Source organism: Fundulus heteroclitus, unplaced genomic scaffold, assembly GCF_011125445.2.
Source record: "Fundulus heteroclitus isolate FHET01 unplaced genomic scaffold, MU-UCD_Fhet_4.1 scaffold_38, whole genome shotgun sequence".
Classification (NCBI taxonomy): domain Eukaryota; kingdom Metazoa; phylum Chordata; class Actinopteri; order Cyprinodontiformes; family Fundulidae; genus Fundulus; species Fundulus heteroclitus.
Genome location: NW_023396792.1, coordinates 2,635,328 through 2,652,541, shown reverse-complemented (window position 1 = coordinate 2,652,541; position 17,214 = coordinate 2,635,328). Strand labels below are relative to the sequence as shown.

At 40.3% G+C, this 17,214-nt stretch overlaps 1 protein-coding gene across 3 annotated transcripts in view; it reads left to right on the top strand.

Moving 5' to 3' along the window:
- Positions 1 to 17,214, top strand: part of dennd2b (DENN domain containing 2B) — a 73,961-nt gene that overhangs the window by 49,230 nt on the left and 7,517 nt on the right. For all 3 annotated transcript variants that reach the window (XM_036130758.1, XM_012873029.3, XM_036130757.1), the window contains exons 12-16: positions 3,174 to 3,251; positions 3,948 to 4,088; positions 4,311 to 4,459; positions 14,211 to 14,388; positions 15,934 to 15,975. In XM_036130758.1, the coding sequence (XP_035986651.1) occupies positions 3,174 to 3,251; positions 3,948 to 4,088; positions 4,311 to 4,459; positions 14,211 to 14,388; positions 15,934 to 15,975 (588 nt within the window). The remainder of the gene's footprint in view (positions 1 to 3,173; positions 3,252 to 3,947; positions 4,089 to 4,310; positions 4,460 to 14,210; positions 14,389 to 15,933; positions 15,976 to 17,214) is intronic.

Below are 17,214 nucleotides of genomic sequence, written 5' to 3'. Positions count from 1 at the left end.
TGTTTTTGTCCGTATTTTTGCATCTTCTGCACGTTTGTTTACCCAGGACAGCAGACGTTTTGCTATTTCTTTGTGAAAGAACTAATAAAATGCATTCCGTGTGCTTAGTTGGTCTAAGATTCACCCAGACAGAAGCAGATTTTAACGAAGGCAGCGAGCATGGAACTGGTCTCCTTCAGTAACCGTGCTTCCTCCCCGCCGTCCGTCCAGCAGTTGGCAGTAACCAAGCATTCCTGAGGACTTGAATCAAGCCCCACACAGTTGATTTAATCATCCATGTGGAAAAGCAGAGGAGAAACAAGAGAGGCAAATTGTATACCTAATATGGACAAGTGGATTGGCGCTTGTTGAGTGCCTGCATTCATTTATGTCTTTTCTGACTGAGAGTCCCTGTTGTTTCGAGCCACATAATGGTTAGGGAGAATGCAGGGGACAGCAGATATGATCAGCAGGAGTAGATAAACCTGTGTTTAGGAGGGATGTGACCACATGAAAGGCTCTCGCATTGGAGGGCAGATTAAATTAAAGACGTCCCTGTGTTATGTTATCGCTGTGCGCTGTCCTGGCTCTTCCTGTGACCCTGTATATGATGTCTTTTTGTTTTATATACACAGATTACGCTCGTAAAGTTCAATTTACTCATTGTGGTTATGTTTCAGGCCTGTGAACGGAAAGGTTTACTGTGGCTCTGAAGGAGCCTGGAGAATCATGCTAATGATCTCATTATCTTCAGTTAAGAGACAACAAATCTTCAGCTGAGAGACTGCGGTGTTTTAAAATGTAATGGTCGCCACCAGACAGGCAGACGCTGACTAAGAGCAGCGGCAGCATCTGAAATCATCTCCAGAAAAATTTTGTTTAAAGTCAGCTGAACAGTTGCCATATTTCCCAGAAAATGTCCTGACCAAAATATAAAATTGCCCCCCTTGAAGGAGTTTTATTCACTGATTGATTTTGTAGCAGTGAAAGACAAATTACAGAGAGGAGGTCAAACATTCTGGCTTTAAAAAATAAACCCCTAAAAAAATAATTGACAGTATTAAAATTAAAAGCTCATCTTTCTTTTTTTTTTCAGATCAAGTGAAAGAACAAAACCTCCGTGTGCATTTAGGTTGTTAAAATCTCATTGAAAAGTTGAAAAACAGGTGAAATTCATTTGTTATATACAGTCATACACAAACGGTGATGCATCTATTTTTTGTCCATTCTAATGAATATTGCTATGATCTAATAAAAACCCTAAGTTCAGCTTCTCAAAAACATTGAATATTGCAAAAGACCGATAATAAAAGATGATTTTAAATAAAAAAACATCTTATATGGCTTTAATTGTCTTGACGAAGATTACTGACTCGACAATTGTTTAGCCAGTTGTCATTGAGGGATTGCTGCAAACCGTAGACAATGCAGACGACTCTCCCTGTGGCTCTACGCTCTTTCATGAGGAGTGAATGCTGCTTGTCAAGACTTGATGCAATCTGCTGGGTATCCTTGGATAGGAGACTTTTTGACCAATCTGTATGATTTGATAGAATTTCACTTTGTAAAGTGCCTTGAGATGACAAGTATCATGAATTTGCGCGACATAAATTGAATTGAATTGCCAAGGAGGGTAAGCAAACAAAGGTAATTAAGGAGCTGTTCGCAGAATGCTGTTTCCAAGCGTATTAATGGAAAAGTTGAGTGAAAGGAAAAAGTCTGGTACCAAAAGTGCTCAAGAAACCTGATTGTCCAAAGCCGATCAAAGAGTTTGGTGGAAATCCACAACATGTTAACTACAGCTGGAGGCAGTGTTGTAGTACTCGAGTCCGAGACTCAAACTCGAGTCCGAGTCATTAGCTAAATTTAGAGACTCGTGACTTGACTTGGACTTGAGCACTGATGACTCGAACTTGGACTCGGACTCCTACATTCAGATCATTCTGACTCGGAAATTCAAAAAAAGACTCGACTTTTTTTTATATCATTACGCTATAATTTTAATGTCATTAGAATATTATTTGGTGTATGATTTTAATATCTAAATTATTAGTGCAATGTGGTGGAGTGTGGATTTTTTTTTTTGGTTTAAAAACATGTAGGCTATGCTTACTTTAGTGCGGAACTTGGACTCGACTTGATCAATAGTGACTCGACTCGGATTTTTTTTTAATGACTTGGACTTGACTCGGACTTGAACACTGGAGACTCGAACCTGGACTCGGACTCGAGGCATAGTGACTTGACTACAACACTGGCTGGAGGTAATGCTTCATGAGCCACCACACGCAGATGTATCAGGGACAAGGGCTACAGCTGTGGCATCCGAAGCATCTTACCTGGACCAAAAACAAAAGCAGCTGGACTGTCGCTCAGTGGTGCAAAGAGCTTTTCATTCAGAGACCAATGTCCCAGAGTCTGGAGGAAGAGTGGAGAGCCACAGAATCCACGTTGCTGGAAGCTCAGCACGAAGCTTTCCTCATTTAGTGATGATTTGATGAAATACGTCTTCTGCTGTTGTTGGTCCTCTGGGTTTTATCAAGTCCAAAGTAATAGTAGCTGTCTACCAGGCGGCTTTATGGAAAAGCTGATTTCATTTTCCAGCAAGAATAAAAATAGTATTTTGGATACATTGATATTATGAGTACAACAGTAACGACTTAAGCAATGATTCAAAATGTAATTTGAGACATGAGACAGGACTCTTCAGTCAATCTTAAAGTACTAATTTGTAATTTCTGGCACTTAATTGTTAAAATAATTGTTATACTTGATTTGTGTGTCTTAGGGGTTTTCAATTGAGTATTATATACAAACTAAAGCATTTTATTTGTACAGTTGTAGTTACAGTGCATATAAAACTTTTTATAGCAGTAAACTGTAGTGATAGCTCAACCTCCTTCTAGTACAATACTGGGAATTTTTTTTAGAAATTTCTGCTGCGTATGATCCAGTTATTTCTTGATATTTTTGACTCGGCTGTTTTTTATTAAAACAAAAACTCCTGAAAATCCTCCAACTTGATTAATGTGTAACATTATACCTGCTGGAAGGCATCAGTGAGTGTATTTATAGCCGGTTCTAGGAACATCTGCAGATGTATCTCCTTACATCTGATCCATGCTCTCTCTCTCTCTCTCTCTCTCTCTCTCTCTCTCTCTCTCTCTCTCTCTCTCTCTCTCTCGTCATTCCAGCCGACGGGGAAAGGACCTCGCCTTCCAGAGGTGTACTGTGTCATCAGCCGGCTGGGCTGTTTTGACTTGTTCTCCACGGTAAGCTCGGCCCTTACACTCACACACCATCAGACTCAGACCCACTTCCACCTAGATCAGTGTGGCGCTGCAGCTGTGGTTAATCATCTGACAGCTGATGGAAATGACTTTCAGTCGTATCTCTGCAGACTTCCCCTCAGTATTTTAATTTCCCAGAACAGTTGTTTCCTTCGCTTACGTCTCCCGGCAGTCATTCTTTGTTTTTTTTCCAGCCTTTCTGGTTACTTTATGAAGTCAAAGTGAGCAAGTCCTGACTATTGAATAAACATACAAGCCGTCATTATGAATTTTAATGCGTCAATAAGGTTTGTGTAATTGTGCTTCTTGACACTATTTTAGGAACTTTGACAACCTTATTGTAAAACACAGCATTTTTTTTTTAGTTTAAGCGTGCAGCTTTTGAGGGAGTTTTTGTAACAGAGGAGAGCAGTGAATGATTTTCCCAATCAACTTTCCACAAAGGAGACAGCTCTGATCCAAACAGCACTCTGTGGAAATTTCCTTTTCAGTAGGGATGGAAATAGATGTAATTGTTGCTTTTTTTTCACAAAAGACAAAATGACTACAACGTTTCAAACGGCTGATGCTGGTGGAAAACTGTATTTCTCAATCAATAACCTCCCTCGTCCGTGATGTTAGTGCCTGTTAATGGTTCGGTTTTGTGAAAGAAGCCGTTCTCTTTCCTGCTACTTTCAGATCCTGGATGAGGTGGAGAGACGCAGAGGAATCTCGGCAGCACTGGTTTATCCCTTCATGAGGAGTCTGATGGAGTCCCCCTTTCCTGCACCAGGGAAGATTATCAAAGTAAAGACCTTCCTGCCCGGTGCAGGAAATGAGGTCAGTGCAGCTGCCGAAACTGAATACACCTGCTTCACTTTATTCCTGTTTCATTTATTTATATAACACTATTTTCATCAATTGCACTTTACAAGACAAACAATTCATAGCAAGAAAGACATATTAAATCCTTAACCCATCATAATTGGTTCAGACATGACAGAGGAGGAAATATGTGTAGAAAATTAGGCTTTGATGTGTGCGTTTTGTCTTGTAATTTAGGTCATAGAGCTGAGGCGACCCAATGACTCTAGACTGGAGCACGTTGACTTTGACAGCCTGTTCAGGTGCCTCAGCGTACGGCAGGTGATACGCGTCTTTGCCTCGCTGCTTCTGGAGCGCAGAGTCATCTTTGTGGCTGATAAACTCAGGTGAGCTTCCACCATTTCCACTGCGCCACAAGCCAAAAGGTTCTCACTGATGTTAAATATTTGGCAATATTAACTTTTTCAGTTACGACTGCTGTAATTGATGGTAGGTAGATGGGCGATTTGTTCTCCGTTCATTTTCCACCCTTTTGTTTGGGAATAAATTGAAAATGGAGGGGTGGTAATTCTTCCAACAAAATGTTTCCAATTATTTGTTACAAAAGACTTGACATGTAAACAGTTTGGAGCATTCTTTGTCCTATTTTCAGCTGGCGATAGATCAAGACTGCAGAGGGGCAGTTTAATGTTTTATTTAAAACAGAGCTAGGACGCAAGAGTAGAGGCTCAGAAGTAACTACCATGCTCATTTTAAACCTTCTATGAGTGGCTTTGGTTAAAATGTGTCCCTTCCCCTTTATGCTGGTGTTGCCATTTTGTCCTTCCCTGATACCTTTTCTTATGTGGAAACAAACCATTTCTTAGTCATGTACATAAAACTATCATTTCCTATCACTTTATGTATTTTGTTATTTAAGAAGTTTAGATGAATTAGAAAGGTGATTAATCAGAAAGTGCTCAACTCTTGCATAGAAATTAAATATAATAGTATAGTGTCTTATTCTTATATTATTTTTGTTTTCGTTTTTTTTTCAGCTTTGTGTGTATCTGCAAGCTGTCATTTGCCTTTTACTGTGCTGCAGATATACTTAAATTTCCCCACAAATGAACAATAAAGGATATACTATTCTATTCTATTCTATTTGTTTTGGTTTACCTGTTTAGTCCAGGTATCACAAATTATAAGACATCATGTCTTCTGATAAAAATAAATTTTTTTGAGAGACCTCCTGCTGATAGATATTATTTATAAGAATTACATAACCACATTCTTCAGATCAAATTATATAAATATTACCCTAAATATTCTTATACATATTATTATTATTATTATTATTATTATTATTATTATTATTATTATTATTATTGAACGTAACCTTCTTTCAAAAAGCTAATTTTGTTTCCACTCAAACCGAATTTGTTCTGGCCTTCTCTGTTGCATATAATGTATTTGTTTTCTCAAGGCTTCAGGATTCTATAAGAAAATAGCGGCATCGCCTCGTTATGCTTTGGACCCTGTAGATTACAAAAATTGCGTATCACATAATCTTGGGAGATTTTTTTGGACATGTAATTATTTTTTGTTGTTGTTGCAATATCAGCACTGCAGCGCTCACACACACGTGCCCCACTGCTTCCCATATCAACGCAACTATGACTCAAACTATGACTCTTAATGTCACTATAGGCTATGGTTATGCTTCACTCACAGCGGCATGCTGGATGCTTGAAACTGAAAGTGATTCTGACCTACTTTCGCAAAATAAACTCAGTCTTGATGCAGTAGAACATCCTTGATTGCAATTCTATGCGATATTCACAATGGAAACGCATAAAAAAAACCCAAAAACGACTCACCAACCTCTTCAAGTCATTTTGTGAGCTGTCGAAATATTTTGATACATGTTACTCAGCATAGACAAATTTTTGGTCGTTAACCTGTAGTTTATTTAAATTGTTTTATTATTTATTCTGATTTAGACATTTTCCTTGAATTGCAGCATCAAGACAAAATACAAACAATGTATTACATGTATTACAGATAGCACGTGACAAAATCTATATAATATAGGCCTGATTTGTCATAGGTACATTATCCGGGTCGTATTGACAGACATGAATGCAATCTCTTGACCAAGCATGACACACAAATGCCCTATCGGTCTTGTATTTTGGCTGTTTGCTCAGTCAGCCATGTAGTCTCAGTTTGGCCTCATTAGATACACAAATGTGATTGTGACGTCTGATGCTGTGCCCGGTTTGTCAATTAGCTCTGATACCAGCAAGAAAGCAGGACACCATCACCGACGTACATCCAGGGCGGGGTCCGATAAGACGTGAAGGGCCCCCAAGGGCTCAGTGTCCCACTCTGTCCTGTTGTTACAGAAAAGAACGGGATGCTTTTAGAGCATTGGAGGCGAGGGTGGAGATTATGGCCAAGAAGTTATCTCTCCACATATCAGAGCCCAGTTTAAACAAACATCAGTGGGGGCAGTGACTGTGAGGGGAAGGAATGTACTTCCTGTGTGCACGACTCTGCCCTCTGTGATCTGTGGCTCAGCTGTCGCCGTTTGACTTATGATGCCCCGTTCACTCCCAGCGTACGAGCGACCTCTCTGTCTGCGTCCCTGGAGAAAATGCATCTTTGTAGCTCATTACCAGAGGTGATATGATCTAAGAGTCACAGGGAGGGAATCGTGAATTTTACTGATGATGCTTTATCGTTATACGACGGTCTGAGTCAACCCATTCTGTGCAGTGTTGTGAGATCTTCGGGGACCTTTTATGAGCTTTTTAAAGTCTGTCTGAATTTAACTTTAAATGTTCTAAGCCAATATTGGAAGCAGGTAACACTGCGGCTCGTTCTATTTTGGACTTGGGTTTTCGTACCAGCATTGTGGTGTTTTAGATATTATTGTAGACAATATCTGTTTCATGTAAAGATGTAAGCAGCTATCTTCAGCACTAAAGACTGAAGATACCTGATTAAATAACTGATTAATCAGACAAAATAAATATTGTAAGGAAAGTACATCCTCTTTCAATTCAAGGGTTTCTCCTATCAGGATGTAATAAAAATGATCCGGTCTTCAGTTGGTTCTCAGATGAAATCAAATTCCCATATAAAGCAAGCCATTATTTATTTTAGAATTACAACACCAAAACAGGGGAAGGAAAGAAGAAAATCTACTGCTGCCGCTTCTATGAGGTTTCATTTTACTAAAATGTTTGTCAGTAAGTGTCACCATCTGCGTAAAAGCAGGTGTGTCGGCTGGTTTTGCTTGTTTGGAGCATAAACGTGATGCTAACAGGGAGAGACGAAGGGCAGCGACCTTCACAAAGCGACTGCTGCTGCTCCCTGATGAGACAAGGCCAGGGTAACGAAACATGCATGCTGTTTGTGGATCACTTGAGAGCTGTCACAGGACCTCACCGCACTATTAATGACATTGGTGCTAACAGAGCTTCTCCCACTGGAGCTCTTTTGTAGAGCATGTCCTCAAATTACCTCAGCTATAGAGTTCGATGCCTCTTACGTTCCCGCCGAATGTGTATCGATATGCACGCAAAAACAGGAGAGGCGACATTTTAAGCAATAGCTGACTCTCAATATTACTCTGCCAGATGGTTTTGTTGCTTCCACACACGATTTCTCTTAACGTGTTCATTCACCATTTTGTTGCCTGTAATAACAAGTTTGAAGTCTAATCAGATATACTCATCATCAACTCTGTCACCCTGTAATTGCTCAACTTGACTGACCCAGAGGAGCCTGGTGAGTTTTTTTCTCTCTCTCTCTCTCTGCATCAAACACCCTTATCTGTCCTCAGGCTGGAGCTGTGAACAGTCAGCAGCCTGCATGTGTGCGTCTGCATTGATCTCGTGGCACCAAGCAGGAAACGGCTCTGACGTGTAGCACCGGCTTCGTATTTGTTATATTATCTTGTTACAGTAAGTCCTGGAAGTCCTCCGCCAACATAGAAATAGAGAGAAGAATTAAGCGAAATCTGAGAGGTTTAGGAAAGTAGTGAAAAGCTTGCTTGGGTTTCTGCGGGGAAACGGTCTTGTTTCTCTTTGTGGCCGAGCTTTGGTAAAAATGACAAACTGTGTACTACAGTTGTGGTGTAAGCCTGTATTTTTGTTATAATCCACTTTTAAAAAAAATGGATACATTCTTTTGTGACGGAGGATAAACTTCATGCTGGTAGATTTGTTTGTGCGGGGATCAGTCGTTGCCTCCCCCCCCCGACTGTGCTCTGCAGAGCGGATAAAAAGCCAAAACCACGTTGGAAACGTAACCGGCTGCTCAGTGAAGTCGAGTGAGACTGACGCACTGTAAACATTAGAAATGTTTACGCTTTTCAAAGGGTTGAGCGCGACATGGATACCACCAGAGGATGAAGCTTCAGTCAGTACGCCGATGGTGGGGAAAAAGAATTTAAAGGCTTTAGGAATGAAAAGGTCCCCAATAAAATATCACTACACTCAATGTATAGGAAATTCGACAAAATAAATAAAAATCCTCTACATTGTTATGCTCTGTACCACATACAATGTCAGTGTTATTGCTGTCCAGCTGTAAGCACGTGTTATTTGTTCAAACCAGCTTGGTCGAGGTTTTTTTTACTCTTGTTAGCGTTCGTTCCTCTGCTCTATCTCTCTGTTACCTGCTTTCTTTCAGTTTGACACGCGTTCTTCTTTCTAAACACAGCAGGGTCCAGGTTTATCCATCACCGCCCCCAGCCGGTGTCAGTAATTGTCTCTGCTGCGTGTCTTTACTCTTTCAGGTCTACCGTCGTCAGATTGTCATTTTAGTTCCTGTTACGCCTCCGATTTTGACCTATTTTTAGTCCTTTGGCATTTTAAAAGAGAGGAAGAGCTGTTACAGGCCTGCAAGATGCTAGGAAAATATATGAAGATGATATTAGTGTTTAATGTCGCTGTATGCAAATTGTTTTCTCTTTCTTTTCTTTTTTTTTTTGCCCCATCAAAACAACATCTTCCCAGCTCTCACTTAAGCTTTAGTGTATGTGATATATTCAGTCTTTTGCTTTTTTGTCACACTTAAATGTTTTAGATGATCAAACTAACTTTATTACCTTACAAAGATAACCAGAGTAAAAACAAAATGCATTTTTCAAATGATGATTTTTATATAAATTATGGGAAATTTGTTTTTAAACAAACCTGGCCCTATGTGTGATAATGTAATTACATAATAACACACATAATAACTTGTGCAACCCTTGGCAACGGCAGCTGCCATCAAGTGTTTGTTTTAACGGGCCATAAGTGTTTCCTATGACTGTGGAGGAAGTTTTGGCCACTCGTCTTTGTTGGATTGTTTTAATTTAGCCACCTAGGAGAGTTTTCGAGCATGAATGGCCTGTTTAAGGTCTCAGTCACATTGAACGACTCCAGAAACTTCACGTTAATTTATTTTTTTATTGCAAATGTGAGATGCCTTTCTCTTTGTCAGCTGCTGTTTTCACTGTAGCACACTGATTCCGATTTCTGTGAACACCAACCTAAACTGCAAGCGAGGCCTGTAGTGTTTCAGATCTTTTAATCTTAACCTTCACATCTTTTAACCGGATCAGATCGTCACTATTTCAGATGTGTTTAAATGTTCTGGTCTATGTACTCTCGGTGATGAACACTTAAGCAGAAAAACAGCTAAAGGCAGGTAGACGTGCCTGTGCAGATCGTCAATTATCCGAGTCACGGCAACTACAACAGGCTTAAATTGAAGGAAACAGTTTTCTATTAATGTTTCCACAGATATCCAGGAGTCCTGAACTGGAAAAGACTCCTGGGTAGGTGTCCAAACATATAAATAAAAACTGAGTGTTCATCTCTAGTTGTCTTTGATTTCAGCAAGTTGTTAAGGCCCGTAAAGTTACCAGGTTCTTTCCTTGGTAAAAATAAAATAAACTAAGCATAACAACAAGGCAAGAAGACACAGCTGAAGACTAAATATGGTGCACCAGATACAGCACATGACATCATTATAAATCTGAGATTAAATAATTGATTAATCAGACATGTTAATTGATTTCTACAAAATACCACAGCGCTTAGCAATTCTCATCCTGCAGTTTCTATTCTTGATAACGAGACATAAGAGGACGACAATGTTTCATTTAGCTTATTTTACTTTTCTCACTTCCCTGGATTTAAAGTTCTAGTGTTCTTATACACCCTGACTTGATTAAAACACGTCGTCTTACTCCATCAGTCAGCCTCGTGGCATGCAGCCGCAGCTGACAGATAGTTTAACCTACATCTGCTGTTTCATTTCAGCCAAATAGTAGCTTTGTGTCGCCCCCCCCCCCCCATGTTTAGCGCTGTTCCTGGAGCGTTCTCACCCTCACCACCCGCAGGTGCTCTGCTATTCACCAGCTGATTTTCACATCAGTCCCATTCGCTGTGAGTGGAAAAGCACAGAACAGACAGACGCCGAGACACCTGCACTCTCTCCAGACGCGCTTGACTGTATCCGGGCCTTACTGAGGTCTTAATCGGAAGAGGTAAATTAATAGGAAACTCTGCAGTTTGCCTTTTGGGAGGGAATATGTTTTTGTCAAACAGCTCCTTCCATCAGAACGAGAGAGCTGGTGGCTGCAGGTCCTCAGAGGCAGGAAATGAGGGGAAAACTATTCAGGGACGCAGGGATCGAAGAGAGAACATATTAAGCCAAAGGATAAAAATACATCATGTGCAGCTCCGTCTGCGTGCACTTCACCAGATGTTATTTTGAGCTCGGAAAGAGGTGAAACACGGACAAATGATTTCCTTTTCTTGTGGAGCTTTTTGGCACAGCTGTTGTCAGAGAGGAGTTCAGACCCCTACCATATTCCCTGCTTGATCAGTTCACTTATCGGGTAACAATAAAAACGAGTGTGAACGGATTCTGGATTCAGTGCAGGATGTGATCATCCAGACCGCATTCACGGAGGATCTAGGAAACATCTCACACCTTCTCGTGAAATCAAATAAGACTAGAAGGCATGTTGAAGGATCACATAAACAGAGCAAAATCATGCTCGATAATCAGTGTTTCTTTCAACTTGAAGAAAAAAAAAACTGTAATAAAAAGGAAGGTGTCACTCAACGAAGATCTCCTTCTCTTTCGTTCCCAGGTTATATTCTGGTATTATTTTTATTCTTTTGACAATATTCTTTTCATCCAGATTTTTAAACCGATCTGGGCCTGAAGATTTAACAAGCTCTGTGTACATTTTTCTTCCACTAGCTGGTATTTTAATGCAACGTAGAACCAACCGCGTCAGAGTGGTACTATGTCTCTATTACAAGCAGTAAACATGTTATCTGCTATCAGCAAACATCTGCCTGGAAAATGGAAAGCTGATTGTTAAAAAAAACGGTGTGTCTTTAAAACGCTCATGTCATATTTGTTACATGTCAAAGAAATGTTTGAGTCGTGTAATAATAAACCTCAGAACTGCGGCTTTGCTTCACGTAGGCCAGACCACTGGTAGCCAACAGAGGGATTATTATTTATATTATATGATAATTATAAGGTGGCATGGAAAGACAGCGAGAGATTTTTTTTTTTTACTGATGGTCAGGTCATCCAGGACAGATGTTAATCCAGGTTTTGAGGATCCGGTTTATGCCATATACCTCAGACCAAGAAAGGCTGGTCTGCACAGTACAGAGCTTCAAATCCTGAGCTGGAGTGTGAGCGCAGCGCATTAATCCAAGTCCCTCTTCCTTAAACACTGAAATGTTCCCTCCTCCTCCTCCTCCTTTGGGATCCAGAGACTAACCTTCCAGGAGCGTCTGCCGGATCAGCCTCGCAAACATTAAGCCTGGCCCGAGTCAACTATGACAGATAATTCGTCAGGATTAGCTGTCGTACTTTAACACAAAACAGACCCGCTCTGACGTCAGATGTGTCAAACTGCACTTCTTGTTTTCCCTCAACAAGTGTTTTATTCATTTAGAAAATAAAATGAATAAAAGCTACATTTCAGAATGTGCTCTGTGAAAAATATGAGGCTTTAAATTTAAATTTAGTGGTTTTATGGTAGTATGCAATAAACAGCCAGCACAATACATGAATAGCTTGAGGAGGGGTTGTTTTAATAGTGAATTTGGGTGACTGGCCAGATGTTTTAGATGATTTGTTTAGATTTTTTTTTTTTTTGGAACGAGTTGGAATTTAGGAACCTCAAATTCTGGGTATAAATTGAAAGCCCATAAGCCTCAGAGCAGCACATATTAGCTGTAAAACAGGTTAACGTTTTAGAAAATTATTAATCAGATATTAGTAAAGCCTTCCTGCTCATTTATGTTTATATGCATATATTTATAAACCACAAATACTAGATCATCTACAACTAAAGAGGATCTGCTCTTGCTTACACTGCTGAAAGAAGCTGTGCATTTTAAGAGGTTTCTACTTGTTTATTTTTTTTTTTTATTAATGTGCCTGGTTGCAGACGTGGAGCTCAGTTAATAATTATTTTTTATGACTTTTATTAGTCTGCTTTTCCCTGGACATAACACTCTTTCTTTTCAAAGTTGAGTGGCAACCTCTGGTGGAGCAGAGTGTTTTCATTGTAAGTTCATTTTCTCCTAGGAGTTCGTGGTCGGGGGATGAGTGTAATGGATCCTCTTGGTATCGTTGGAGCGTTGGGCCATGTGTAGCCTGTGGCGAAGGTTTTTCTCAGATCCGTGCCCCATCGCTCCCTGTTGGAACTTGTCAAACCCCGGAGACGGGATCTGGTTGGAATTATCAAGCCCTCCCCGGGCAAATGGAAATCAGGCTGGCCGAGGCGACGCTGCGAGTGCTCCATGCGTTGAGCGAGCCGAGAGAGGCCAAAGACAAGTCCCCGATCGCTGCGGTTATTGTAGACTTTGGATTTGGCTTAGTAATTCTGTTTTAGCCTGTCAGGGAGACACGTTTTAATCTTGGCAATTTGACTCATGGGAAGCGGAGATGAAAAGCCGCCGTGGCAAACATGTAGCCTGAGCAAACACAGTGCAAAAGGCTAAGGGAGTTATTTTTCTCAGCGCGGGGATCACGCTGCTGCTCCCAGTCTTCTGCATGTTCTCTAGAGACGGCTATGTTTCTCTGAAATTACACCTAATGAGCTTAAATAAAAAGCAGTAACCTCTGTGAACACCAGCGTTCTCTGTGCTGCTATGAGGACAGTAACCGTGGAAAATATTCCTTTAAATAGGGCGCAATCACATACCATGTTTGATCCTTGGTCTTATTCTTGATCCATATTGTTTTAGTGCTTGTGTGTATGTGTGTGTGTGTGTGAACGGGATCGGACCCACAGTTTATTTTCACTGTTTTTGTACACATGGTATGAACGCTGTGTGGAAGACAAGAGAGGAGGAGGGGGTCAGCCACTGTCAACAAGCGACGGATCGTGAGAAAGATGGACCGCTGTTTGGGATCTTTGTGTTGTACCGCAGCTGTCGACGTTAAAACCAAACTGCTGCTTTCTCTCATTGCGTCAACGAGGCTTTGGCTTTAACTATAGCAACATGCCAAAGCCATGCCACCCCTGCAGACGGAGCTCAGTGAAATCACAAGGATGCATTTTACTGGAGCCGCTTTTCGTCATCGTGGTTTGAAGTGTAAACGAAACCCACTAGTGGGAGAACACAATAGCAGAAGGACTTCCAAAAGCTCCTGCAGCTTGAAGTCTTGTAATAAAAAAAATAAAAAATTCTTCTGTTTTTCAAGAGTCTGTTAGACTCTGCTGTACTAAAGATGAGTTGCTCGAAGAGAAAAAAAAAAACATTAAAGTATCTGACAGAGCTGCAAGCGTCATGCTACATTGTGCTTTTGAGCGAAACAAGGATCAAGTAACCATTTAAACTCAGCAAAGGCTCGGTGGTGAAAATGCTTGTAATGCTGTTCATGTTTGGGCAGCCAGCTTCCAGGAAAATGACTCTGAGAAAATTAAAAGTTAAAAAAATGACCATAGGGGTCAGTGTTTAGAAGAATCCAACACATAAATGTCATAAAACCTCTCAACCCTAGATGTAAAGTGCAGCTAAAACGTGCGTTTGGACCATTCTCTGCTCAATCTCGGGGAAAAAGGTTGTAACAGCACACTGTGTCTCTGCTTTTGTCTCCCATCATTAGCACCTTGTCCAGCTGCATGCTCGCAGTGGTGGCGCTGCTCTACCCCTTCTCCTGGCAGCACACCTTCATCCCTGTGCTGCCGGCGTCCATGTTGGACATCGTGTGCTGTCCCACCCCTTTCCTGGTGGGGTTGCTGTCCAGCTCATTGCCTAAACTCAAAGAGCTGCCTGTAGAAGAAGTGAGTACGGCATCTTGACTTTTTCCTCTTGTCCTTATCTTATATTTTATATAAAGTTTATAGTTTAGACTAAGGAATGCAACAATCTTTCATTGTTCTGGTTCAGTGTCTTTGCTCTGGTGGTTCTCGGGCTCAAGTCTAGCCCTGGGGATACCGGGCCTGTATGTTTTGGCTGATAAATTAACACAGATTCTAGGTACCGGTAATCATATTAATAGCAGGGGGCAGTCCTTGTGCCTCTTTGACCTCCTCTGATTTTAATAGTTTTTTTTTATTAACTTCTAGAACTAACTGGTTGATTTCCTGACCATGGCTGGATGATAATTCAATAACGATATTTATCGATCAATAGACATAAATCGATGATAGAAAAAAGGGTAAATAAAAAGTCCAGTAGAATAACAGTTTTTCTTCCTTATGCATTTTACACATGTAGGTTATTATTACAGTCGTTACATCCTCCCAACCAATCACAACGCAGACCAAGGAACCAAGCTCCGCCCCCTTCAGAGGGTTCAGAGAGCACATGTTCTTTTCTTGTTTTTTAAAAACTTGCAGTTTTGGTAAAAAGTTGGTTGAATAAAGGGTTGAGTTTGAATTCAGTTTTTGTGTGTTCTGTATCTAAAAATAGTTAATTAAGCAACAGCATAAAATGGACGAGTGCTGCACTTAAAATATATGTTTTGAATTTGTTGATAATATCGATATCGATCAATATGATTTATAATTTATCGATATATCATTCAGCCCTAGTCCTGACAAAGAACGCTAATGTCTTTTGACCTTTCTGAGATTTGCTTAGAAACGTTTTGATGTAGTTTCATATTTTTTTGTTTTTGTTTTGAAACACTCCTGTTTTCAAAACAACACATTTTTGATATTTTGCCGTTGAGCTTTTCAATCCGACAAGTCAAAAGTCAGCGTCTTGTTGCCAAAATATGAAGAACATTTCTTAAAGCTTTAAAAACATCTCCCCAACCAAAAAGATTGAGCCACTAATTGAGAAAATAACTGATTAAGTTGTGCAGAAAGAGCAACAACAGCTTAGGGCATTTAGATGAAATTCCTCATGCGGACACCCGTCTGTTCTGTGAACCTTACAATTACCAACCCAGAAGTTCCTATTTGGTACCAGAGTGGTGTGCACGGCCACAGAAACGCAGTGGGAGACACTAAGTGGTGTTGGGAACTGGAGCCAGTAAAGTGCTGGTGTCTAGATTGGGAAGCCTGCTTCAGCTTCTGGCTTCAGCTCCAATAAATATTTTGAGGAAAAGCAGAAGCTCAGTTTGAGATAAGCATGAAGTGTTTTTTTTTTTTTCCCAAAAAGGGAACTTATTCTCCTTTTGTTGCCTGACTCATGAAGAGATATATCAGGCTGTACCATGCCTTATCTAATGGCTCCTTCTATGGAAATGTTACTTAAGGAGAATGCAGTCAGCTAATTTAAAAAAATAAATAAATAAATAAATAAAAAAAAAAAAAAAATGAATGCAGTCAGTTCTCATTTAATCTGAAGAATAATTTGCTCTTCTTTCCTTCGCTCAGGCTTTGATGGTTGACCTTGGAACTGATCGCTTCATCCGACAGGTTTGTACACAGAAACCTGAACTTAAAGCAGCATTATGTAACACAGTATGTAGTACCTTGCAAAAATTATAAATCCCAGGGTATTAATTCCCACTTTGTCACATTATAACCACAAATTTTTGCTATGTTTTAATTTAATCTTATGTAATAATAGACCAACACAAAGAAGCGCATAAAGGTGAAGTGGAAAGAAAATTAAAGGTTTTACAAATAAAAACTGAAAAATAGCTGTGTACATTTGTACTCAGCCCCCTTTACTCTGACAACAGTAAATCAAATTCATCACAACAAGTTAACTTGTTGGTAAAAACATTAAACCTTTGTGCGGTAGAATCTCAGGATAGATACAGCCGTCCTCCTATGAACGCCTCAGAGGTCCGATAGAGAACATCGGGTGAACAAACAGCCTCACAAAGACCAAGAGCCTTGGGAGAAAGCTGTGGAAAAGTTTAAAGTAACGTCAGGTTATTGAAAATCTCTCAGGCTTTGAGCATCCCAGGGAGCACTTTTCAGTCCATTATCCAAAAAATGGAATCAGAGAAGCAGCCAAGACACTGTTGACTCTAGGGGGTGCTGCAGACATCCACTACTCAGGTGGAATAATCTGTCAGCAAGACAACTGTCGGTCCTGCACGCTAGAAATCAGGCTTATGTATCAGAATGACAAGAAGAAAGTCATAGCTAAAAGAAAGCAGAGTTTCCTTTTGTGGCTTGCTACAAGCCATGTTGGAGATACAGCAAACATGCAGAGGAAGGTGTTCGCTCAGATGACACCAACGTTTTTCGCCTTACATGCCAAATGCAATGTTTGGTGGAAAACTAACTCTTACACCTCACCCTAAAATATACAGTTCCCATGGTGACACATGGAGGTGGCAGCTTCATGCTACGGGGATGGCTTTCATTAGCAGGGATAGGAGAACATGGGTGAAACCAAATACTTGGCAAATATGTAAATGAAACATTCATTTAAAGATGAAATCTTCTAAAGGCTTGGTGGATGAGCAGAGATTCATCTTACCGCAGGATTATTGTGCTAAACAATAGCCAGAGCGACACTCCAGTGGTTTAAATCAAAGCATATTAATTTGTTAGAAATGGTCCAGTCAACGTCCAGACCTAAATCCAACTGAATTTGTGGCAAGTCTTTAAATTTGAAAGACACTCTCGAGCCAGTCTGGGTTAGCTTAAGTCACTTTGCAAAGAAGGATAAAAAGAACCACATAATCTTCTAGATTA